The sequence below is a fragment of the Sceloporus occidentalis genome, unplaced genomic scaffold (assembly GCF_023333645.1).
Source record: "Sceloporus occidentalis isolate IW3139 unplaced genomic scaffold, rSceOcc1.0.p SCAF_2, whole genome shotgun sequence".
NCBI lineage: Eukaryota > Metazoa > Chordata > Lepidosauria > Squamata > Phrynosomatidae > Sceloporus > Sceloporus occidentalis.
Window position 1 is genome coordinate 81,222,179 of NW_028316982.1, and position 27,055 is coordinate 81,249,233.

The 27,055-nt window shown below is 38.7% G+C and overlaps 2 protein-coding genes across 4 annotated transcripts in view; one reads left to right on the forward strand and one right to left on the reverse strand.

Moving 5' to 3' along the window:
• Positions 1-8,781, forward strand: part of FANK1 (fibronectin type III and ankyrin repeat domains 1) — a 45,122-nt gene extending 36,341 nt beyond the window's left edge. For 2 of the 3 annotated variants that reach the window (XM_089510131.1, XM_089510132.1), the window contains exons 8-11: positions 707-850; positions 5,961-6,038; positions 6,163-6,207; positions 6,307-8,781. In XM_089510131.1, coding sequence (XP_089366257.1) covers positions 707-850; positions 5,961-6,038; positions 6,163-6,207; positions 6,307-6,408 — 369 coding nt within the window. In that variant the 3' untranslated portion in view covers positions 6,409-8,781. Of the gene's footprint in view, positions 1-281; positions 467-706; positions 851-5,960; positions 6,039-6,162; positions 6,208-6,306 lie in introns of those variants that run through there. The other variant, XM_089510133.1, reaches the window with a different exon arrangement.
• Positions 8,782-18,009: 9,228 nt separating this feature from the next.
• Positions 18,010-27,055, reverse strand: part of ADAM12 (ADAM metallopeptidase domain 12) — a 297,265-nt gene continuing 288,219 nt past the window's right edge. Inside the window, exons 20-23 of the mRNA XM_089510130.1 lie at positions 25,639-25,744; positions 24,494-24,676; positions 19,629-19,762; positions 18,010-18,204 (exon numbers count right to left, since the gene is read on the reverse strand). Coding sequence (XP_089366256.1) covers positions 18,144-18,204; positions 19,629-19,762; positions 24,494-24,676; positions 25,639-25,744 — 484 coding nt within the window. The 3' untranslated portion in view covers positions 18,010-18,143. The remainder of the gene's footprint in view (positions 18,205-19,628; positions 19,763-24,493; positions 24,677-25,638; positions 25,745-27,055) is intronic.

The following is a 27,055-nucleotide window of genomic DNA, read 5'->3' on the forward strand; positions in this document are numbered from 1 at the left end:
CAAATGGAAAATTAGTTAAATACTGTATACAGAAAAATAATTAATAACACATTTGATGTTGCTTTATATTACAACTTTAGTGTCAGATACAATGCAAAAGAGCTAATTTTAATAACATAATCACATCAATTTTATATGAACAACATCTGCAATGATAGAAGGAAAGTATGTCAAATGTAGGTTAGAAATGTGCCATGAATAGGCATTATCTTGACCAATAATATTACTACTGGTGTTCTTGTCACTATACATTGATCAGCCGCATGTTGTGCATTTGGCAGATAACGGCAGTGACACCTTTCTTGCTGAAAAGTCTCAATCAAAATAAAATGGAGAAGCTGAAAGTGAAAAAGCAAATGTGTGCAAAGGACAGTGAACCTATAAACTGGAAAAGCTTACCTGACAGCAGAAGGCAATGTCATTGTCAAGTGCCATGAGATATTTTGTGGAAATAATAGATTTTGAAGTGAGTTATAATATGGGAAGGACAGGGAGTTATCTATGTATATATAAAGTACTAAGAAGGTTGTTCCAGGTATAGAAAATCACTCTGTGAAGCAAAATTAAAAACAAACAAATGGAAACAAACAGGTAAGATAGTATTTGAAGATAGGTAATATTTTAGCAATTATTCCATAAAACAGAAATATTTGAGTTTTCATTGAATGTATATTTCAAGTTACAAAAGAACTTCTTGCTGTAACAGGTTGATCCTAAAGACACAGGATTGGAGTGGACTCCACTGATGAGGCTGTGTGCATTAAGTGGAAAAACAGATGTGGCCAGACTTTTCATAGATTCTGGAGCTGACGTTAATGCAAAAGATAAAGATGGCAAGACACCTTTAATGGTACGTTCTGTCAATAAGCAAGGTGCTAGCATGTTTCCCAGTAACACTGTAGTTTTATATTCTCAGCCTTATTCAGTGTGTAGAATATAACATTTTATCCTGGTTCATGAACTAATCACACCTGGTATCCTGTTGGTTAGTTTCTGCTAAAGTGGACCCATTGTTTTCAGTAGAGAAAGCAAATTAACTTGATGGTTCTATTCTAGTTAGAATTAACAAGAGGATTTAGGCCCATATCAGTTAGTCCCCTCACTCCCTAGAAGCATCGGATACAGATATCCATATCCAAGCGTGTTTTGAATGGATCAGTGTGTAATTATGCCAGGTTTCATACTTGTAATTTAAACTCAACAAGTTCAGGCTTTACTGCTCTGCTAGGTTTATGAAAGTGAATTGTACCCTGACCTCTGTCTGCAGGACATAAATAAAGGCAAAATATTTTTCTAAGAATAAACAAAAGCTTGCTTTTGAACAGTCATGAGCAGATGGAGAAAATGATTAGTGATATTCTTTGAATTTTTGTGCAGACATTGTCAGGAGGCTTAGAGTGCATTTATATTGAAAAAGGAGTAGATGGGAGAGGGAATGTTTAGATTTTACCTGCCATGGCAGATTTGATATTTTTAACCCAAAAGGCATTGCTTGGTTTAAAATCTTGGATGAACTACTTCTTATGGAGGAATTGTGTCCTTGTAAAAGGGAACCCATTGTTAAGAGGGATGCTTCATACTAGAGGATAGCACATAATAGAAGACATTTTATACTATGGAACATTTATTTTAACACAAGGTGGCCATTCTTTGGGGGCTCATTTTACTTCATAAAATCATTGGTCTATCTAGCCCAGTATTGTCGACACTGACCGGCAACAGTGGCTCTACAGCATTGCAGACAAAATTCTTTCCTAGTCTTACTTGGAGATCCTTGGTATTTCCTGATGGTCTCCAGTCCAAGTACTAATCAGGCCTGAGTCTGCTTAGCTTCCAAAATCAGACAAGATGCAAATCAGCATGTGCTTTCTGTGCAAGGACCCCCCCCCCCTTTTGCACTACCCACCTTAAGGGCTCCTTGTACTTGTGCTGAGATGATGGAAGGATTTACAAAGCAACACTTCATTTCTTCTTTGATTTCTCTTGTTAAGGCACTTTATATCAAAATCTCTTTTCTGGTTTGGTATATGAAATGGAGTACATAATCTGAGCAGATTCAAATGTTTTTTTAATAGGATGAGTCCTCTTATTCCTTCTTACTTGAAAATTCATCTTTCTGAAGTACTGCATTTGTAGATTCTATAAAGATCAAAATGCTCTCTGTCATGTTTTCATTCCTGTTAGCACAGAGCGAGGAAGCAAGTACTTCTTTGCAGTTAAAAACAGGTGTTTGGGATGCTGTTTTAATGATCTTTAGAAGTTGCACATTATTTTCAAACTCTCACTGCTGATTAAAATTCATATCCCTCATGTAGAAGCACATTTCCATGACACTGTAGAGGATAGAAATTTGTGAGACCACGTGGATTAAATATAGTAGTGCAGTTTATGGATTTAGTGCATTGAACTACTCAACTGATCTGCTTGCCAAGTCTGTCCAATTTCCATAAAACCTGTACCAAGATTAGAAGGCTAAGACCATCTCACATATTACATATTGATGGGTCTATATATAAGATAACTTAAATATACCTTATCAATGTAAAATATAACTTGAGAAGACATGCTTGCTTCACATAAAGTACCTGATGATAGTTTTTTGTGGGTTTTTTGGGCTCTTCCTGATGTTTCGCCAGCATCTGTGGCTAGCATCTTCAGAGAATGCCTGGAAAAAGTGGGTCTATATATACTGTGTGAGCCTGGGAATGTAGGAGTGATTTGTATGTGTATTGTTCTGTGCTGATGGCCGGAATCAGGCTGGGAGGCTAATGCAAAAGAGGATTAATGTCTGCCTTCCACTTCCTACCTGATGATAGCTGCTTGGCTAGTCTGCCATCATGAAATATCAAGAATAACAGTCTGCCCTCCCCATACGTGGGGATCTATTTCGGACCTCCCGCATATGGGGAAAAGAGCGTATGCTCAAGCCCCATAGGAAATAATGGGGTGTGTGCATGCAGTGGCACATGAGGCATGCGGTGTGAGTATGCACCCCATTATTTCTGCCTAGTCTTGTCTTCCGTGTGAGCTCAAAGCCATGGAAGGTAAGCCTGCCTATAAGGAGGGCCGACTGTATTGTCAGACCTTATGTCAGGGGTAGGCAACCTGCGGCCCGCGGGCCAGATGCGGCCCGGCGAAGCCTTGGGACCGGCCCCAGCCCGGTCCTGCCGCCGATTGCCGCTGGGGCCTTTGGGGGGCAATTGTCTATAGAAACATGCATTTTTATTAACATTTTTTAAAAAATCAGCAATTTTTTTCGCGTGTCCTCCATTTTTTTTTTTAAAAAGTGTCTTCCATTTGAAAATTTTGTCCTACATTTGTCCTGGTTTATTTATATATTTAATTTTTAAAAAATTATTTAATTATTTATTTTTTGACTTCGGCCCCCCAGTTGTCTGAGGGACAGCAACCTGGCCCCCGGCTCAAAAAGATTGCCTACCCCTGCCTTATGTTCTAGCTATTAAGACATTTTCAATTTGTTTTTTGTTTAATTATCTAGATTCTGGATGGCTTCACAGTTTTCTTTTATTTGACTGTGACAGTTGTAATATAGTCAGTAGAATAACAGAGGAACATAGTCAACAGAACTAACATTCTGAAGGGCAAACTATTATGACGGTGGTATTTGCTTATGCTTTAGGGCAGAGGCATCCTTAAGCTATTAAGACTGATATTTACTAAACCAACCAAGTCCTCCTCCTTACTGAAAGTTTTCCACCTCTGATGTAAATACGGTCATGTTACCTGTATTATTTTAACTCTACTCAGTAATAAATGACATTTAAAAGACATTTGTTAAATCTCTGTTGAATCGAAAAAAATATGCTTCTTCTAGAAAATAAGTCTGCCTTCCATCAATTGGAGTCAGGGAGTGAGAATATTGGTGTTTAGAATTTTTTAATTTTTTTCCCTTTGGGATGCTATTCTAATATTGGGTGGGATACACATGGGCAGTTATGAATGTGTGACCAGTATAGTTATGCAGATACACAGTGACTCCTGGCTTAACCCCTCCCTCAATCCCCACTTACCTGGAAGCAGCCACCGCAATTGACAGAGGTCTGTTCCCTTATTGATCAGGAAGCAGCTGACTGATGGCCCCACCTTCTCCCATGAGTAATTTCCAGTGTAATAGGCAGAAGCAGGCTCCCTGTCAAAATTTCTCCTCTTGGGGAAGATTGCTCACATGTCAGGGGTGGGAATGTCAGTCAACTGCTTCCTGAACAACAAGGGAACAGACCTCTGTTGATTGCACAGCTGCTTCCCAGTAAATGGCGATTGGGGGACTAAAGTAGGGAATATACAGGGATTTTGGATACAAAACAGTCGTAAATGCATAACCCTATGGAGCCCTTAGGGCCCCGTGAGTAAAAAGGTTGGGAACCCCTGGCATAACCTAAACCAAATTGATTTAGTAGATTTCAACCATTGTGTAGTAATGTTCCATTATGTCAATAGAAGGCCTTACATGGCAAAACCGGCTGACAGAATGCAACTATTGGCTCTCATTGCAAAAAAAAAAAAAAAAGTTGTCAGTTTATTCTCATACAGAGTGGTACTATTTCATCATTCTTCTTCCTTGAGGGGAAAAAATTATTTTATACAACCAACCGGCCAATCACGGGATATAAGTCAGAAAGTGAAGTGAATGAGAGCCCCTTCCCCACTAACACAGTGCTCCAGTTGGCAATGCAGAGCTTCACTGTTTCATATGTGTATAAGGGCCCTCTCACTGAAACAATGCACTGGCTCTTGCTAGTTGTTTTGCTGGTGTATGTGTGCATGCACATGTGTTTTTGCTTAATGATGCATATTATAATCTGGTTTTAATTTGTGGTTTGTTCAATCTCTTTTTAACTTTAGTATTTTGTATACTTTTAACTATGCATTTTTTAAATTTGTTGTAAGCCACTTTCAGTCCTGCACTGGGAAAAAGGTGGGACAGAAATAATTGTAACAACAACAACAGTAATAGGATGTGACTTTTGTCCTCTCTGCATAGGTCAAATAAAACGTCATTCCCTCGTTCCCATGTCAACCAGTCTGAATGATGCATGGGCCATATCCCCATTCTAGTGCAAACTGTCTTGACAAATAAGTTTATCACACAGGCCCCTGGAACGGGCCTGGCACATTATGAAAGGGAGCAGGATGGGAATGGGAGGTGACATAGAATGCAGTTTACCGCACAAGAGAACGCCATTGCTGCCACTGGAAGTTCCCATTCCATTCCGGATATGTTCCCCAGGGGCTGATTTGCTGGAACTGTTTAGAAGCGTTCCCAAAAATCGGCCCCTCGGGAATGCATCTGGAATAGAATGGGAACTTCCAGTGGCGGCGGCGTTCTCCTGTGCGGTAAGATGCGTTCTATGCCGCCTCTCATTTCCATCCCACTCCCTTTTGTAACACACAAGGCCGGTTCCAGAGCCTATGCGATAAAACTATAAAGTCTAGATAGTTCAGTGCCAAACCCGAGGTATAATACCCTTAAAATGTTCTTTTAAATCACCTTTTGCTCTGGATCTTTCCAGAAGTGACTGGAGCCCTGTGTTGTGATGCCAGGCAGCCATTTACAATGCATCCCGTTGTGTCTCCCAGTGCCCGTGGTGGTGAGTTACTTACTCTTGAGGTCAGAACAAGGTATTCAGCCATATGATTGATGCTGGAGACCTTGTTCTGACCTCAGAACAAGTGATTCACACCAGTGATGCTGGCCCCAGGCAGCACAGCAGGTTGCATGTGCAAACAGCCACCTGGTGTCACAATGGAGGGCCCAAAATAATAGGGGGACATTGAGGCAGCTTTCAGGGCCAGAATACTCTGGGCTCCTGGAGTATTTGGCATGTGTAGAAACATCTTTTAGTAGGAAATGCTATCTTTTGTCAAGAAGCCCTTGGCGTCTCCAAAAGTATATAACCTGTGGAAATGTATAAAACCTGCACTTCTGTGTTTGCTTTCAGATTGCAGCTTTAAATAACCATGAAGACTTGGTTACACTGTTGCTTGAGAGAGGAGCAGATCCTGAGATTAAAAATGAGGTAAAAGAAATGACAGCAGGTTGTTTTTGTTTTTTTCTGGATAGCCCTTGTTCTGTTTGTAAAATGCCATAAAACATTTTAAAGAAGAAACTAAACATGTCTCTCTGTGTGTGTATCTTTTCAGTTTGGCAAAGGAGCCCTGGAAATGGCTAGAGGTTTGAATAGACAGGTATGGATCTTTTTTACTCCAACACATCTCCTGTGTTCTAGTTTATTAGCCTTAATTCTGCTGTTACTTAACTTGATTTTTTTTCTTTCTCTCTTTTAGTCCGTAGCTGCAATAATAGAAGATAAAAAAAAGCAATTGAGTACTGTTAACATTCCTCTTACTCCATCTTCCAGTACACAGCTGTGTGAAGCAAGTAAATGAAATCCTAATCTTTTCACCAGGAAGGTGGTAGGAACTTCAGACCTTGAAGACTGAATTCTAGCTGTTTCCCTTTTTCATGTTTGGTTGTTAACATGTTCTTAGACTTCCTAATTAAATGCAAGCTTTGATTCTTATTCAGTATTTTCTTTGGTGTTTACTTTTGTCTGCATTTTAAAGAAGCATCACTTTCTAACTATATTGAATGTTGCACTGATTCTAGTATTTCACTCTTCTGTCTTTTTACTTTGTGCTAGGAGTCATGTTTGTTTCAGGTACTTGAGTAGTAATGGTCACTGGGTGCTTCTAGAGATAGTAAAGTACTAGTCCTACTAGTGCACTTGTTTCATGTTTTCTCCATTAATGAAGGCTTTGTGGAAATAAGGAAGATGAAAGCAGTGGTATGGAAACATGGTATATAACAACACAAGAAAGTCTGAACTGCCCATGAAGTTTGCTTGCTTATTTATTAATCTATTTAGTAACCTGCTTCCAAATGGGGTTCAAAGCAACTAAGCTTCCAAGCTTCTCTGGAAGCATCCACTGATACAGCCAAACTAGATGTGAGTTGTACGATTTCACCTACCATTCTAAAATTGTAAAGTAACAGACAGCATTCACATTTTTGTGTACATAATAACTGGATCAGGACCATGGTATAAGAGTGGTTGAATTCTTTGCTTCCACCGAGGTGCTACTTGGGTGCGTTCCTTCCTTTGCCACAGCAGAGACTTCAATCCCAGTCATCCTGTGCCATGGTCCCACAGGTGATCTCTCTCCCTCCCTTGCTGACTCTTTATTTTTTAAAAAATAAAACATGTGAGAGCTTTAGTTTTTGAACTAATGCTCCAGCAGTATAGGACTCTTTTTGACATTCCCAGTTCTACCTGAGAATTGAGGTACTGGGAAAATGGATCTCTGCCCATTCATTGACTTTGAGCTCTGTCCTAACCATTGTCAGAGTGCCACTGAATTCCTATGTCTGGTGTATCCATTAGGAAGAGTACAACTTTATATTAGCTATTATTTTGTTTAGAGTTAATTGCTTTGGGGCACTGATGCCAAACTGTAGCAAATAGAACATAGTTGTCAAGTTAATGCTGCAGTCTTTAGGTGAGACCAAATTTCATTAAACACTGTATTACAGAGTAAAAATGCACATGATTACTGTGGTAGGCTGCATTCTCTATGCACGCTTACCTGGAAGAAAGTCTCTTTGAACAAAAAGTGATCTTATGAGTAGATATACCTAAAATTGTACTGGAAAATATTCATTAATAACAGCAAGTTATTGACAAAAATGGTTGCTAACTACATTAGTCAGCTCAAAAACATTTCAGACTTTGAGATTTCAGGACCTTAACTGGGGACCTAGGGATGTCTGCTTTGAATCTTCTGTTAAGAGAAATAATCCCTTTTTGATTCAACTTAAAACTCTGGCCTGGAACAGTTGGGCCAATGAAACCTTGAAAATTTATTTCCCAGTTTATTAGTCTCCTGAGACCAACAGAAAGCTAGTTAAGCAGTTATATTTCTTAAATAAATACAATATTTTTAATTATTAATTGGATAGCTTTTGAACTTGTGGTGTTTGGAAAAAAACCCTTTGTATTTTTGAGATTTTGCATCCATTGAAGCGTGAACAACATGTATAACAAAATACAGCAATTGTCAAAGTCAGTAGCATTAATATGCTATCTTTTCTTCAGGCTACTAGCTCTGTAATTAATTTTAATTATTCTACCAACTGTGCGCATCATCTTCATATTGTATAAAACTCAGTTCTGTGTCTTCTCATCAGCCAAGATACCCATCATTTTCCCTCTTCTGATTTGAACAATTTGTTTCCTGCCACTGAAATGGTGTTTTATTGTATTTTTCTGTTTTAAAAAGCCAGTACTTGATTGCCAAGTCAATGTTCTTAGGTTCCATACGGCTTTCAGGTTTTATGGTGAACATACCAATCAGCAGAAATTTAAGTACCCTTTGGTGCAAGTCATACACTAAATTCATAACAACATACTTTTCTTGTCTCATGTGACTATCCTTCTACCCCTTCCCATAACAGTAGTGGTACAGTACTGTGTTTGACAAGATACTGTATATTCATTATGTTTTAAGAATACACTATAACCCAGGGCTCAGCTTCTCTAACAATGTCATCACTCTTACATTTCAGGCATTTCTACATTTACTGTCTGACCATGAACTGCTCCACGACTTCCTGCCTTGTATGAAAGCCTGCTCATATTAGTTAGCTTCCATAGTGTTACACAACATCTTTACTTAGAACTATGCATACTTTCTTAGCTTGCATGCCATTCAGTTTCAAGACTGTTATTTTTAATTTTTTAAAGAAAAACATATGTTAGCTGCATCCCTCTGGAAATGATGTACAGCAAGAGGTATATAATACTGTACATTGGCTGAAATCTTGGATCCACAGATCCAGTTTCTAATCCTGAGATTGTAAAATGTGCTTATGATCTTACAACTTTGGGGGATTCATGTTTATGGTTGTTAATGATTGAATGTGACCTCAAAAGCCAACTGAAGGGTTTCTGAGATGCTCCAATTAAAGCTCTGGGAAATGATGATAGCACTGTCTTAATGTTCTGTCTTGAGGTAGATTGGAGGGGGATGACATTGACAATGGAGTTCCATCACTGTCAATTGCATCTGACAGCACCAGATCTCAGCCAATTTTTTAAACATTAAAAATAATTTTTTTAAAAAAAATCAAATCTACACACAATAACATGCTCAGTTAGCCACTTTGATATTTTGTGTTTCCCAAGCTGCTAACAGATGAGAAAGTGCTTTAAAAAATAAAGTCCAAAACAATGGAACTCAAGTCTTTTGCCAGTCTACTCAGAATCATGTTACACTGGGTTGAATGGGATTATCTCCTAGACAAATGGATATCCGATCTTGGAAAAATTAGTAAATCATTAGATTCTCACTTCAGCCTCGGTGTGGGTTGCTTCCTGTATGTTAATTGTTGAAGCAAAGAGACATCCTAGAGAACATACCTAACCTGTTTCTTTCTTTGCTCTGTGTACTCCTTTTTGTTTCTTTCCTGTTTGCAGAGGTCAATTCCCACTTCTCCCAAGAAGTTAGTTAGCCCCTTTTCTCCCCTTGTCTGGAAAGGGATTGTCTATGAGGCTCAAGTTTAATATTGGCTTACACTCACAAATGGGAGCCAGACTTTAGGTGCTCTAGGTACTGAAGTATAGGTCTCTTCCTATCCCAAGATGGGATTTCTGAAACAATAAATGTTAAGTGTTCCTTTAAAAAAATCTTAAAAGAGCATCCTGAGTACTTTCTTGTTTCTGCTACAAACTCATACTGCATTGGCTCTGCTGGACTCAGCTTGATATAGCTACCAAATATTCCTACATTAGTTATTTTAGGTTATTAGACTCTGTTAAGGGGCAGATGGCTTTCTCTCTGCTGGATAAAATGAAACATGAGGTTTCAGAAGAAGGATTATTATTATTAATAATAATAATAATAATAATAATAATAATGATATCCCGCCCTTCTCCCAAGGCTGGGACCCAGGGCAGTTTACAACATTAAAAAGCACCATACATTTAAAAACTTACAAAAATAGTGTATTAAAATAGAATTAAATTACTTACAACAATTAAAACAATACTAAAATCCAGTTTAAAAGATTAAAATGCTGAAAATACACTAAAACAGGCCATTCTTTAAAAGTTTTCTGTTTTAAAAGCCTATCTGAAGAGGAAGGTCTTCACCTGTCAGCAGAAGGCCATCAAGGAAGGGGCCATTCTGGTCTCTCAGGGAAGGGAGTTCCAGAGTCTAGGGGCAGCCACAGAAAAGGCCCTCTCTCGTGTCCCCACCAACTGTACTTGTGATGGTGGTGGGATGGAGATGTGATGGCGGGATTAGGATTAGAGGTAATGCATCATACGGATTTATGCAGGTTTGTTATTCTATACTGCCTGCTACCTCATGAATTTTAGAAGTGAGAATTCAGAGGTGAGGGAATGCAGGATTCTCGTGTAGGAGTGGTTTCTCTCTGTGTGATTTCTTTGCTCTGCTTGATACCCATAGAGAATCGTACCCCTTTCGGAATGTTAGACCCTTTAGAGCTGAAGGTTTGCATGCACACACATTGGCATGCATGGAGGTTTTTGGTCTTCCTATGTGGTGGTGGGGGGGGGCATTATGACTCTCTTCAGTTCTTCTCCTTTTAAGACTTTATTGATTTTATTTTCCTGGTTTTGTATACTATTGTTTGGGGTGAGCTGCAATTAATCCCGTTACATTTTATTGTGATTACTGCTCTAATAGTGATAGGCACCTGGCTAAAAAAATGGAAAGTGTTCTTCCTGTCTTCCCCCATTTAATAATAATAATAATAATAATAATAATAATAATAATAATAGAATTTATTTATATGCCGCCCAGTCACTGGGAATCCGGGCGGCTTACAACAGAGGGGATAATAGACGGTTCCCTGCCCTCAGGCTTACAATCTAAAAAGACATGACACAAAAGGAGAAGGGAATGGTGGTGGGGGGGGGGGTAGGGGGTCAGGTCCAGCATTCTTCTCTTCTCTCTGAGGCCTAGACCAAGGCAGATGGAGGGAGGGCTCTTTTTCTTAATCGAGGCCGGGCCTGATGGCGTTGGGCCTGTCAATGGCGTTGGGCCTGTTGTTCCCCCTCTCTTATTTTTCTCTCTCTTTCTCTACCCCTCCTCCATTCTGATTTTCCCCCATCCTCACTTTTGTGGGCCATATGCTTTGATGGAGGTTGACTGAAGCTATTAAGCTTAGTTTTCTTGAGAAGAATAAGAAGACGAGGTTTTAAGGCTTTGTCAAAGAGGGCCAGCAAGGCCTGGATTCTAATTGTTTGAAGATGTTCTTTGATGATTCATTAGTCTCAGGCTACACACAATTCCTCCCTAAACCTTTGCTGTGAACATTTCATGTGTGCCATATAAAACAAAGACATACGACAAAATGAATCAATGCAAAACACTTTATTAGCTTCAGAGTGTAAGGTGAAAAGATTTAAATCAACAAATGTTACTGTAAGATGGATTCTGAGAATAGTGGGATTGTTAAAGATATGAACTTTTAAACTGAAGATGCCACAAATTGTTCTTGGAATGCCCTGGCACTGATCTTTCCAGATCACATTTCTTTAGTTGTGCCCCCCCTCCCCCCAAATAATAAAATAAAATACAAAATAATAAAAAATTAAAAATTCTACATATATTTAGAGGCATATGTTTTGCATATACTCAGTTTTGATTGATAATTTTCTATCCTAAAGCCACCAGATCCCATCTGATCTTGGAAGCTAAGCTGGGTCAGCCCTCGTTAGTACTTGGATGGGAGACCACCAAGGACAATCAGGTGCTGTAGGCTATATCTCGGGGAAAGGAACAGGTAAAATCACTTCTGAGTATTCCTTGCCTAAGAAAATCTTATGAAATTCATAGGTTGACTTGAAAGGACATACACAGACTGCTTTCACTCTGTCATCTTTATTTCCAGCTATTTAATGCAGTTAATGTCCATTGCAGAGGAAAAATCATTCCGTAAGACTGTTTAACATCACTACTCATTAACTATTAACCAATTTTTTTTGAGAGATTAGTGGAAAGATGTGTTCGGAAGGAGAATGAAAGGGAGATCTGGATCAGTTATAATTTAACTGAGATGGATGTAAGACGAGATCCCATTCTTTGGACACCATTCCCAAACCTGACCATTTTTACATGCATTCTAAACCCATCATCCCCAGGAGTAATTATATTTTGAGCTTCATAGTCCATCTGAAACAGGCCAAGTTTGATGAATACAACTTTACAATGGCAAAAAGAGCACAATGTTTTTCTAGAAGTTAATGGTGACAGTCTATACACCCTTCTTCAAACCCCACAGCCTGTTTTGAAAACTGATACTTTAAACAACCCCCATGTTAATTCATTGAATTAAATAGTTTTGGTTATTATCAATATCAATAAATTAAGTTGCCCAATCGCTACTGTTTAACACTCAGCTCTGGTGTGTATAGCATCGCAGTTTTAATGGTGCTTTCAAGATGGAAATCTTTAGGGGTTTATTAATAATGTCCAAATACTTTTCTGTGCTTAGCAAATGAATTACTCCTTCTTGGAAAACAAAGTAACCAGAGTCTCCCCTCAGTTGACAATTCCATCTTCAAACTTTTTGATAATTGCAGAAAATGCAACACAGAAAGATGTCTTTATTGTTTATTTAATATAGAATACTTAACAGTGAACAGATTGTCTTGCTATTAAAACATATGTTGTCTGCTCTTTAACATGTTTCTGTAATAATCTTTACAAAAATGTTTACAAAAGTAAGAAACTGTTATACAGTGAATTATGTTAAAATGCTTAGCAAACTGCAGTTTAACTGAAATACAAAGGTATGGTTCATAAAAATTAATGCAATGGTTTATGTAGCCCTAATATCCATTCATAGTGTGCTAAATGGTTTGTGATTAATAGACTCTTATCACTGCCCTAAACATATTACATAGTAATGTCCCATTGATTTCAACTAATGGAACTAAACTTCCATGGAAATATATTAAGGATCAGGATATCAGCAGTTGAAATTACATATTAGTTGCTCCTCTTACGACAAAGAATAGTAGCACCTTTTTATTCACCAAAGTCAGTCCTAAGGCAGTTCACATTGTCTGTTGTATTTCTTGTTTCAAACTAAAAATAAATCTGAATGGGAAAATGGGATACAAGCATAAAAAGAGAAACCTTTCTGTCCCAGAAAGAAATGCTCAAGGGAATTTCAAGCTGCACACAGTTTTAAAACATCCCTGCCTTGTTTTGTTGCATTGTCTTGAGTATAAAAGATTGTGTTGGTACAGTTACCTTATAAAGATCTCTGCATGAGGTCGCAGTAAAGGAAGGGATAGTTTAATTACACTGTTATTTTTTATTTATTAATTTATACTTCATCCTTCTAAAGGTTACTTAGGCACTTTAAAAAAGTTAATATGTTTGCCATTAATGTTTTAGCACATTTAATTTCCCTAATGAATTAAAGTATATCATTCTAGGAAATTGTTAATTATTAACCAACAAAAGATGACAGTGCAATAATATGTCACATCAGCACCAGTTACTATGAAATAAACTCACAACTTGCTTTACTCTCTGATGGTATGGGGCAGCTTTATTAGAAGCAAAAATAATTCAGAAAACGGAATCCTTGATTATTCAGGGACTCTAGAATCACCTGAATTTCCTGCTGTAATAAATTATCAGTTACGTTATTATTTCTTAGATTTAGAGGTATGTGAAGTTTTCCCAATTTGTGCTAGCAAATATGGATACAAAAGTGCAAAGAGGAATGTGAAAGAGAGAATGGAAATCTGTTCATGTAAACAGAGTTGTTAAAGCAATAATACTTAAGTATTGTAGTTTATTTTTATGTAGTTTATATTTACAGGGCTGGTTAGCTAAAATTGTGGAGTCAAATAAACATGGAGGTGGCAACTGTACTGCATTCTTTGTCATGCTCCCTCTACCTTTAATGCCTCCTGTAAGCCTTTTGTTAGCATCAAGGGCCTGTACATGAGTATTGATGTCCCCAGGCCTCTTTTATTTGAGTGCGAGCCTTCGTTTGTCCAAATTGATGCTAACAATTGGGGGCCAAAATTACGGATATTGGTATGACCAATGGATAAGTCAATGTCAAAACTTAGGGACATATAACAAAGGATTTAAAGGATGAAGCAAAGGAAAACAATACCAAAGGACCTACAAAATTCCAGCTGGCATAACTGTTTGTGTTCACACCAAAGGCTAGATGGATGAGAGAGTAAAGGGGGAGGGGGTCAGTGCTTCCAGGACAGATTACACTCTTGCCTTTTACCAGGGGATGATTCCTTTTTTATATAAGAGTTAAAGTACAGTGTACTTCCATTGACCAATGTATAAGGAGACTTAGGGCTTTGGGTTAAATTTTTTGATTAAAATTTCTAGACTTATACATGAATATATATAGTATGTATATGTGTAGCACCTCTTGGCAGTAGGGTTGAATGTGGAGTAACTAGGGATGGGAGTCAAGAGGGCACACCTTTGTGGAATGGCATATTGAGAAAGTACAATCTAACCCTTCCATATTAATTGTTTCAATAAGTAAGGGGGAATTGTTTGTCCCTTGCAATAACCCTGTGCATCAAGGCAAACTTATCATCCCTATTCTGCTGGTGAACGGCTAGAGAAGTAGCTTGCCTGAGGCCACCTAATGAGTGAAATCTGGTCTGAAGCTCCATCTTTTAACTAAAGCACCACATCTGTTTATGAGACAAATTTTAATCAGCAACCTCTGCAACAAATTTAGACATATCTGTGCAAACAGATTCAGGCATGTGGGAAAACACAACAAGCTGAGCTGAAAACTACAGCTGAAATCTTGCATCAGGAGACATAGCTACAGAGCTATATCCACATCTCTGATGCTACCCTACAAAACCTACATTTTCAGCCTATTTCAGTGTGTCCTTCTAGCAAAGAGTTGAATAAAAATCTGCTCATACCTCTGTTCTCTGGCAACATGAAAATGAACATGCAGTGGGTGCACTGCTTAAAAGGTAGGTTTTGGGAAGATTTTGGATCATTGCAATAACTGTAAAAGTGAATTGTGATGGTGTGAATTGGACTTACCGCCATCACAATTCATAAACACGGTGCCATCTGATAACTGCAAAGAAAAGCTACTGTAGGATACTGGGATTTATACTGAAGCTTCACTTTTGGGTTTGAATGAGAAAACAGTAGCTCAAATTTGAAAGAATTTAATGTTAGACAAAATTTGTTCTGCAGTCCTTTGACAATAGTTCAAGGTGGTATACCTTCCACAAGAATATTGTAGTTCTCACAACTAAAATAATTGCCCATATGATAATGTATAGTTCAAGTTCAGCATGCGGTTAGTAATCTACATACTTTCAGGAGGTGTCTTTCCCTTCATCTAGATCAGAAGTAGAAATTATGTGCTTCTTCCAGCATCCAGCATCATTTGTTATGCTGGCTAGAGTTGCTGGGTGTTGCTGTCCAACATCATCTGGAAGGCCACATAATTCCCACTTCTGCTTTGCACCATCGAAAAGTGAGATAACCAGAGACAATAAACTGTTGGTCATCATAGTGAAACATCTAAATGAAAAACATGGATATCTGAATGGGCCATTCTCGGGAAGTATGTGCTGGATATCATTAAGTTCCCCTGAAAAGCAGTAAGGTTTATGAGTTTCCTTCTGTACCTTTGCTTTCAGTGTGATTTAAACATAGATAATCCTTTGTAAAGTCTGTATCCAAACATTGATTTCAAAGTTGCTTCCAATATCATGTATAGGTGAGGTAAACACAATTGTAATTTTTTGCTTTATGACATTTAGAAAATGCATAGTTAGCACACTTTTATATACCTTCTCCTGGCTGGCTTCCTGACCAGATTCCCCTTGCTGACACCATAAGATGGGCTTTAATACTATTTTCCAAACTGTGCAAAATTCTGCGTGGAAGCTGATAGATACAAAAATAGCCAGAGAAAGCAAGCTTCCATGAAATCAAGGGAAAACCTAATATTTGCCAAGGACTAACAAACAGAAATATTTGCATTCAGCTTTGAAGTAATTTTACTTACTCTTTTCCATGCAAGCATTCTCTGAAGATGCCAGCCGCAGATGCTGGCAAAACGTCAGGAAGAAAACTTCTAGAACATGCCACATAGCCCGAAAAACCCACAAAAAACTAAGGATTATATTTCTCAAAAGTATAGGTCCAGTTTTTATTTAAAATCAGTAATGCAATTGAAATGATGCCAGCATTACATATATGGTACCGAGAGAGAGAGAGAGAGAAGAACAGAACAGACTAGAACAGAACAGAAAAGAGAACTTGCACTCTACCTTCTTAAGGCAGTCACTTCCATGGATTCTTGCTACATGGAAAAAATGTTATAGCTAGATAGGAATTGCTTAGTCAAACAGAATCAAATGGAATGGGGAGGTGCTTTTAGGAAAAAAACCAAGCTACTCAAGATGCATGAAACATAATTTAAAGAATCCTAGGAACACCTGCCTTTCATTTCAGTTGAAATGTCAGATCCTATCTTTAACAGCTGTAATGCTGTCATCAGTAAATCTATTCATTTAGCATAAATATTATGTCAACATATTCCAAAATGCCATATAAATTAATGTATCAGTAACTACAGAGGAACGTATAAAAGCTTTAGGAGCCACACTGTTGTCTGAAGAGGTCTCCACTTTGCTTTATTGATTTCTCTTTGTCATATGGATATATTTATTGTTTTTATTCATAAACATGGGTGCTATGGTTGCCTAGATAGAGGGCACAGTAACTGGGGAAGTTAAATTACTTAGACCAAAAATGATGTTTCACCTAAATCTGTGGCTGGCATCTTCAGAGAATGCTGGCATGGAAGTGAGGAGGTATATATACTGTCTGGCCCTTGGTTGAGAGACAGTTATTTACATGTTCATGTGTTGGACTATTATGGAATGGCAAGGCCTCAGGGTGGGAGGATATGCGAGGAGGATTTGTATCTATTTAATCAGTGACAACAATTAAATATGATATGTAGGTCAATGCCTTTGCCCTGACAAATATATAAATCTGGACAATTGCTTTATCTGATTTGCACACTTCAACTGAAAATAACTTGGAAAATGACTGGCAGGGGGTTGGACTGGATGGCCCTTGTGGTCTCTTCCAATTCTACGATTCTATGATTCTGTGAACAGAAATGGCACTTCTTTCCTTAGAATCATAGAAACATAGAGCTGGAAGAGACTTCAAGGGCCATCAAGCATGCAGGAATACACAAGCAAAACACCCCTGACAGATGGGTAAAATGCAATCTGTGGGCTACATGCAGTAACCAGATGTGTTTTTTCTTGGGTGGAGCCCCTCAAAGCCCACACACCTCCATATTTTTCCAGCCACTGTGTCACTGCTCCTGGAGGTCTCCAGAAGTGCCATTTTGCCTTTAAACCCCTCTCTGGAGGACACTCAGGCAAACCCAAGCAGTACCACCAGAAGAGACTTCCAATTGCTATCTGTGACCCAAAGATGGGATCGTATGAACTACCAAGGGGCTGCAGGGGTAAAAATGGCTGCTGGACTCTCCAGAGTTACTTACTCCTCCACAGTTACCCATTCCTGATTTAAAATTTAATTCCCATGCATATTTTGCCACTGTTACAACATTATCTGCTAGTTATGAAATTTAACAATTCCCTTTCAGTGGTTTCGGTTCAGCCCTACAAACCATGTTGGAAGGAACAGATCCCAATTATAACAATGTTTGAGGAGTGTGTGCAGCCTGCGGAGACATCTGTACTGAAAGATGGTTCAGGAGTGCTTGAGGAGCATAAAGATGGCTTCCTTCCTTGGAAAATTTGATTATGGCAAAGCAATATTTACTACAGTGCTCTACACTGTAATAAACATTCAATATAAATTAATAATTTACAAGTACCTGAGCAAGGACACAATCCACCTTCACACAGCATAGCACCAAAGGCAGTAGCCCAGAGTTCTTAAAAACAATGGGATTTTGAACATTAAAAATTCTACCCATTGATATAAAAATATGGATCTCCAACTAGAGTTGAAAATAGTGCAAACTTCTGTCTTCACTTTCCAGGATAAAATTGGTGTGTTCCATTTTGTCATTGCATATAGGTGGCATTGCAGGATCTAGGCACATGAAGTGGACGTATTGGTACAGGCCTGTTTAATAAAAAAGAATGGATTAATAAGACACACACAAAAGATAAGACAGCAAATACCGTGATACCTAGACTAACTGATTTCTTTTGAGTATTTTTTAAGAAAGGGCTAGCATCACAATATAAAGGTAGATGCAATTCTTATAGGTGGTGTGCAAAACATGAATACAGAACTTTCAGCTATGCACTGTTGTTGTTGTTATGCGCCTACAAGTCTTTTCTAGCTTATGACAGTCCTTTGGTGAACCTATCATGAGTTTTCTTGACAAGACTTGTTCAGAGGGGTCTGCCTTTATCTTGTTCTGAAGTTCAGAGAGTGTGACGTGCTCAAGGTCACCCATTGTGTTTCCATGGCTGAGCAGGGATTTGAACCCTGATCTCCAGAGTCATAGTCCATAGTCCATAGTTAGCTAAACATTTGCTGGAGTATCAGAGCATTAAAGCTGAACACTTAATGCACTAGCAAGGATGCACATTTCAGTAGTAATGTGGAATCTAGGGTTGGCAAAAGCTTGCATGCTTTTTTCTTCTGCTTCCAGATTCTGTGTTCTTTCCTGACTATAGAATGCATGGTAATAGCCTACTGCCGCAGCTTGCAGTGTGACTGTGAGACCAGTAAGTGAGAAGCCAAAGACATCTCAAGTGGTAACAAATTATTCTTATAATGAAACACCCCAAATCCGACTTTAAAACCCAGAAACAATATCACTTTTCATTGTCCTTTTAATTTTTAGTTTACATGTACAGAGGTGATCATAAGATCTGAGACAAAATCTCTGGAAAACCAAAGAGAGGCCAGTAAACCAAGTATCTCAAATTTAAGATATTGGAATGCTTACAGAATTATAGAATTTGTTATCCTGTTTTTTAAATACAAACACCTGTTGATGAAAATTCCTGTTAGTTTTTAAAATACAAACACTGGTTGATGAAAATTCATTCTAATTTAGAACACTTTTTGTGTGTGGAGATGTTATATTCTCTAACCCAGTGATGGCGAACCTTATGGCACGCGTGCCAGAGGGGGCATCCAAAGCCCTTTCTGTTGGCACGCCCACCATTGCTCCAGTTTGTTGTGGCTTTCCTGTTCTCCAATTACTCTTTCCCCCTTCCATTAATTGTTCATTAATTGTTCAAAAGCATGCCAAGTGCAAATTTTGACCTTTCAATAAAAAGCTGTTTGCATTGTGTTTTTCTTTTAAGATAAAAGATGTGAATGTAACTAAAACCTCAGTATTCAGGTCAAATTGCCATGCTGGCACTTTGTAGTAAAGAAGTGGGTTTTGGGTTGCAGTTTGGGCACTCAGGCTCTAAAAGGTTCACCATCACTAGTCTAACCATTCCCACCCAAACATCCAACTCTAGAAGATATTCTGCAGTATTTAAGAAAAACACAAGTTTTCATAATTGAACAACTAATCTAACCTGACTGGAGCAAGTTGATGCACAGGTTTCGGAAACTCATGCCCTGCTCTGGAGGGATTGTTAAAGTGGGCAGTTTTGCTTTTGTGAGGATCAGCTGGCAAAGGCTTTCGAGGAGGACTTGGCTTGCAAGATTCCTGTAATATGAAACAAAATCTTAGGATTTCTATAAAAAGGAATTACACTCTCATTAATTTTATAAATTTGTTATAAAAATGTTAGCAAATAAGGCAAGGTTGGTGAAGTAGAGTACTTGATATGGCCAAAAACTATATAAAGATTGATACTAAAAATTCTGGACTATTTTGTGGCTAATAGTGTTACATCTTACGACACTTGAAGCTCGGCCATAATAGTGAAGTTATATCTTTTGGCTTGTGTGTAAATGCTTCAGTAATAAAAAGATAATTTGTCTTCTCCAAAACTCTCAAAACCTGTTTCTTAATTGAAACAAACCTTCACATTATATGGGTCCACTACTTCTATTTGTATTTATTTTATTTGTATATTTATGTACGGTAAATTATATTTTACATTTCTCCCAAAAGGATTAAATGAATGAAAATAAGGTAGTAAAGTAAGCAAAAGTATAAAAATTAAATGGGGGATCTTTGAAAGTTCCAAACAAAACCAAAAACATTTTTCTTAGGAAAAGTTCCAAAAAAACCTCTTCAAGCAAATGTGTAGTATTTTTTTTAAAGCTACACAAGTTGGCCATTCAAAAAGATAATGCATTGTGTCTGCTAATAAATATGTTGAAAGCAAAGCTGGAAATAGCTACATTTGTCTTTAGGAACATCATTTGGCTGTTTCAAATTTACAATTTTATTTTTATTTATTTATTTAGGTATTTATACCCCGCCCTTCAGCCCTAATGGCTCTCAGGGCGGCTTACAATATTATTTTTAATCAGACAGTTCCCTGCCCTCAGGCTTACAATCTAAAAGACATGAAACAAAAGGAGAAGGGAATGATGGAGGGAAAGGGGATGAGGTCCAGTGGTTCTTCTCTCCCTCTGAGGCCTGGACCAAGGCAGATGGATTGGAGGGAGGGCGCTTCCTTCTTCCAGGCTAGTCCTGATGGAACTGGACTTGCCTGGCGAACTCCCTCTCAGGCCGGCAGATGGCAGTTATGGAGGGCGGAGTCTCCTTCCTCTCAGGCTAGCCCTGATGGAGCTGGACCTGCCTGGTGAACTCCCTCTCAGGCCGGCAGATGGCAGTTGTTTTAACTATAGATTTTTAATCTCTTCCCTTTGGTGACATATGGGGTGGTTCACACGGACCAAATAAAGCAGCTTCAAACTGCTTATCATGATGCTTAAGGTGAAACCCAGTGGAAAGCAAAATGAAGCCACACTCTGGGACTCAAACCCAGACCAACAAGAACCAAAGAAGCTCTGGTACTCTGATTTAATGTGGAAAATGTGCATCATCGTACTGGCATATAAACAGCCTGGTGCCAGTATGGGACTCCAGCAAAGCAAAAACTTGAAAGTATGTCAAACACGGCAGGTCACCAATAATGCAATGGATGCAATTACAATCTACACAAACCAGACAGTCCAACAGGGGAACATTGGATGAAGGGGGCATGTATGGTGGGCCTTCATGATTGTGCTTTGCCGTTGTATCACTGGGCACACTGATGCACCAATGCACCATACAAATGGTGTATTGCATGTCCAACTGTGTGGCTGATCATACCAGTGGATGTCCAATGGAATGGGATTTGGGTAGGAAAAAAGAGGCAATTGGAGGTTGCATGCTATGTGTTAGTGTAATGGTGAGCATGCATGATGGGGAGGTGACAAAAAACCAACAACCATGCAGTGCAGCTGCGTGTGGTATGGACAGTCTGGGTGTTCAGCCTGCCTTGGGAGTGGGGCATGCAAACAGTGGGGTTTCGACCCGCTTTCAGAAAATCCAGGGTTAAGCTGCTTTTTCTTGCCTGTCTGCTCTGGCCCCTAGACTTAACAAATTATATAGCAAACATATAACACAGTTGCTATGCCAAGGCTATTAGAATGTGTCCATTATATTCATTTATTCATTTATTAGTTATTCATTATATCAAATGAACACAAAGAGCATGCATGACTCTTCTTTATCTGTTCTCTTTCCTCACAACAACCCTCTGAAGCTGAGAGAGAGAGAATGGCTATCCCAAGGTCACTGAATTTCAAGCTGACTGGTAAACTGAACCTGGATGAAATCCAAGGCAAATACTAACCAGCACAGCAAATTGGCCCTCATCTTAAATGAATGATTAGGCAATCTGCAATAAGTTTGTCAGTCACTACATCTAGGGAAGAAAAGCTGGCAATAAAATATCCATTAATAAAAGGAAAAAAGATCAGCCTCTACATCATTTCTTCAGACGGACATTACAAGTAAAACTGAAACTCAAACACATGGATGAGAAATATTCCTGAAAGATTATGTAGGGTTATAAATTATGATTCTCTATTTTTTGTAGCTCCTAGCAATAACAGATATGGTGGAGGGGGAACTTTCAGTCTGTTTTGTTGTAAGGGGAATTATGCTCAGTTTCATTATGTCATTGTAACTTGGGGGTCTTCGGTTAGTACAGCATTTCTGAAAATGGAAAGATAACCTGAAACCCAGTATTACTGAGACAGCAATTAGAGGGAAAATACACTTTTAGCTCCAGAAAGGTTTTGTTTTAGCTGCCTGCAGGTCTGCAAAAAATTGTGAATTGTGTCCCTCTCTGTGCTCCCATGCATGAAAATAACATTACACATGGTTATTTGATCTGTTTTTGTGTACAGGATCAAGGCATGGCAGGCAACCTTTTATTATTGGATGTCGACATCAGTGAACAAAAAGAGAACAGCTGTACCTCAGTTAATGTGCTCTGAGCCATTACTTCTTTAACAGAAAATTTGGTGCCAGAAGTAGAAATAACATTGAAAGAATATAGATAGGTTTCTAAACTACAAGAAAGAAGAGCAGTCCAACATGTCTCAGCAAAGGGTATCAGCAGCTTCCCTTATTCCTTGTGGAATAAATACACATGCACATAAACATTATGAACAGTCTTCAGATACTAAATTGAATTTGAAAGACAATAGATACAGAAAGAGATCTAAGTGGTTGAGCAGATGGAGGGGGAAATCTGGGTTGCCTCTGAACTTGCCCAAATTGGGGGGGGGACCTGCTGTCCACACAGCCCACGCCCCAATGGGCCAAACACCCATGGAGAGTACACACTACAGCCACACTGCTCAATTATTTTTTTTCACCTCCTCCCAATGCATGTACACCACTACACACATGAACACTGCTGATTACCTCCTTCATCCCATCCAGATGCCATCCCGTTGGATGCCCTGTGTGACCGGCCACACCATTGGATAAGGTACAGTGCATTGGTGTGCCCGGTGACACACTGGCAAAGCACAATCATGGAGGCCCCCCATACATATCCCCCTTTCCCCTTCAGCCCATGTTGGACTGTCTAGTTTGTGTATGGCTTTATTACATCTATTGCATTATTGGTGACCTGCTGTGTTTATTGTAATTCTGCATCATGAGATGTGTAACAGCTCAATGGTGTGATGGGTTGATGGTGCAGCTGACCACTTGTATGTCTGTAGGGTTGACAAAAGGAAAAAAACTGTATGGCAAGCAAGGGTGCTGGCAGTTGCATCTCACCAGGCCCAGGGTGCATGCTCCAGACCATTTCTGTAAGCTGCCTGGGCCTTTCTGCATTCCCATACTTGCATCATACTGTTTATATATTGGTGCAATAATGTATACTTTCGGCATTAAAGTACACAAATGGTCATTATTTTGCTCTGATTTTTTGCCCCAGAGGCAGCTTCATCCCAATTTCCTCCTGTTTCGGTCTTGTGCATCACATAAACAGATAGGCCTCTAGTCAGGTTGAAGCCCCTTCTTTTTGCCAGTGTGGACAACCCCTTAGAGTATCTAGTTTCTTTTGCATCTTTAAAAAAAACAAACCACCACGTGATTCAATGTGTGCCTATATAAACTTTGGCATTGAATTCCAAAGACTAATGGTTAAGTTGTTTTGCATCAATATTTTTCCCTATGTTGTTCCTGCTTTCTTTTAAGCATTAATGGGGAGCTGGAGATGGGACTTCATTACTTCACAAATCAGAGGGATGTTACCTTTTCCTTGTGGGTTTTTCATGGAGGATTTGAAGATCATTCACATGCTAAAGATGATACATACATCTTAAAACAGCTATATAAATAAGAGGTCACATATAATAACATTAATGAAGCATTGCAGGGAGATAGTCATGTTTAGGATGTGGAGAGAAAGCCACAATTACAACTGTTAGCAAGTTCTTTCATTGTAGAACGCCTATGTAACATCATTCAGCAAAGAAATGTACCTAAGAGAGGTCCAACTAGAACAGGAATCTGTTCAAGTTACGTGGAGTCAAAGGCTTTCATGGCCGGCATCCATAGTTTTTTGTGGGGTTTTTGGGCTATGTGGCCATGTTCTGGAAGAGTTTATTCCTGACGTTTCACCAGCATCTGTGGCTGGCATCTTCAGAGAATGCATTCTCTGAAGATGCCAGCCACAGATGCTGGTGAAACGTCAGGAAGAAACTCTTCTAGAACATGGCCACATAGCTCGAAGACCCCACAAAAAACTATTCAACTTATGTGAAGTCGAAGGCTTTCATGGCCAGCAGCCATATTTTTTGTGGGTTTTTTCGGGCTATGTAGCCAAGAAGAAACTCTTCTAGAAGATGGCCACATAGCCCAAAAAATCCCGCAAAAACTATTCAAGTTATGTTTGAATAGCTAGTCATTACTTCTTGATATGGTTCTAGGGAAACTAAAGGTATAGCAGAATTAAAAATAATATACCTGTTCATGTCTTGGGGAAGGAGTAGCAGGCAGCAACTTCCTAGGAACAGAATGCTGACAAGATAACTCGCAAAGGGGAGGCAAGACACGCTCTGGTGGGTTTGATCGTCCTATATCTTGGGTCTTCACAGGCTTACTAATGTCACCTATCTGATATCTTAGCATCCTTTGTGGATCGTTTCTCTGTAGATGCATAAAACATTAGTAAATAAAAAAATAGTAGTTTGAGCATTTTCAGGTTCCAGAGATTTCAATGAAGGTTGGGGATGGGGGAGCAGGGAGCACACCCATAAGAACAAGATTAACTCTCCCACTGAAGTCAGTGTCATCAAAAATACTTGGCTGGAATGTGCATATATACTTCTCTTCAGACATATCTTATAATTAATGAGTGTAAACATTACTGCTTTCAAGGTTGTCTTGAATTGGCTCTTATTTCCCTTTTAATGTGCTACTTTACCATTTCTGAAGCCAAAGAACAACCAATTAACAGCTTCCAGAAGCTTACTCAAACACTAATCCTTGGATGCTTGGAAAACATTGCTTCTGTATGAGATGGCTGGGTGCACTCCAGAGACTAAATGCATTCATTTCTTTTTATTATTTGAAGTCTCCATCTGTCTAGAACTAGGCAAGGATGAAAAACACACACATTGGGCTTGCATTTTAATGTAAGATTGCCCAATTCTCACCTCTTGAAACCAGATATTAATAAAATATGCATGGAAAAATGCATATGCCTTGTCATTGAAAAAAATCATATAAAATATGTATTATCTGAAATGTGCACGCATATAAGTGTACCCCTTATTAAAAATGTGGAAAATCCATACAATCCATGGAGAGATTGAGGGAACAGTTTGCCGTCTTTATGCAGACACAAGTTAGAACAAGCTTGTCAGTGGGCGAGCGAAAACCAAGAACCTCCAGGAGCTCTATTTTGATATACTCACTCAACCCTAACTAGAAGTTGGATACTAAAGTGATTTTTTGATGGCTAGGTTGGTTTGCTTCTATTTCACCAATTAATAATAATGCTCTAAAAATTACACTCTTTCATGCTGTTATCCCTGAGAAAAACATTTAAGATGATGGGAAGACATACCAGATTTTATAAATGGTAATTAAGCTGTGCTAGAACTCACCTTATTAGTGTACAAGTTCTGCGGCTTCTGGACTAGATTTTTACTGAGAATTGTGGGAAAATGATTAGGTTCAAATGAACTGGAAGGCCTTGCTGGAGTCACAGACCTGCAATACAAGTATGTACATTATTTTTAAAATGTCATTTCAGAGTTGTACTTTGACAAAGGACTTGTTTATCATTAGTAAATTCTTTAGTAAATAGTGGAAATAAATTTCACCTAAGGCACTTGCAAGAATAAAAATAAATATTGACTTTTTTATTGTTTAGAGCCACTAGTCTGTTTAATTAGCTCTTGCAATTTGTGGAAATGCTGTTTTAACAGCACCCAAGAGATGTTTCTAACAAAGTTGGTGTTGAAGCTGTAATGACCTTAGCTATGGAGACTGTGGTTCATTCACTAAACTAGAAAGAAAAGGCTATGTCTATCTTTCAATAGTTCAAGCAAGCCAGAATGAGGGCAAACTTTTCCTTAGTTTTAATTGCTTGTCAACAAAGCAAAATAACAAGAACAACAACAACACATTTGGGACATGTCTGTGGTCAAAGCTCTGTACAAAGCTCTGTGGTCTTAATTCAGTGCATGAATCATCCTTGGAAATGGCAGGTATTTGTTCATTTTTCCTATATCTATATGTATATGTGCATCTATTCTGACTTTCTAAATCATATGGGCTGCTAAAGCTGGCTCATAGTATTACAATATCACAATGAAATATCATCAAACACACACACATATGTGCAAACATGCCAAAGGCAGGCACAACAGATAAAACACACTCTTCCAGTAGTATCAATATAGTAGGCTAAAATCCTGATGAAATGAAAGTCTCCACTTGTTGGCAGAATCCATACAGAGGAGAGATCACCAAGTTCCATAGAGCAGGGTGTTCCATAATAATGAAATGTCCATCAAGAAGGCATTGTTTCTTAGCCAAACCAACTATTTTTCCATTATAGGTGGGGCACAGAGAAGAGCCTGTCTATTTCATCTTAATAGCCACAAGGCTAGTTTGGGATAAAGTGAATCCTTAGGTATTTTGCAACCATGTTGTTTAACAGTTCAAAGGAAAGGAATACTTTGCACTGCAACCAGAAATAAACTGGGAACCAGTTGTAAGCATTAGTTAGTAAATAGAATATAGTCTCATGGAAGATGAAATCGTTGTCACTGTATTTTGAGCCAAATGAAATTTCCAGTTATTCTTTAAAAGGCAGTCTCAAGTTGAGTCCATTGAAGTAACCCAATCTGCCTATAACTAAGGCCTGTCTAACAGTAACCAGTGACTTTCTAAGAAAAAGATACAGTTGACATACATGCTTAATCAGCCAAAGGCACCCAAAAGCACTACCGCCTCTTGAATATCTAGGTGCAAGGATAACCAGGAACACCCCAGGCCATGAACCTGGTTCTTCAA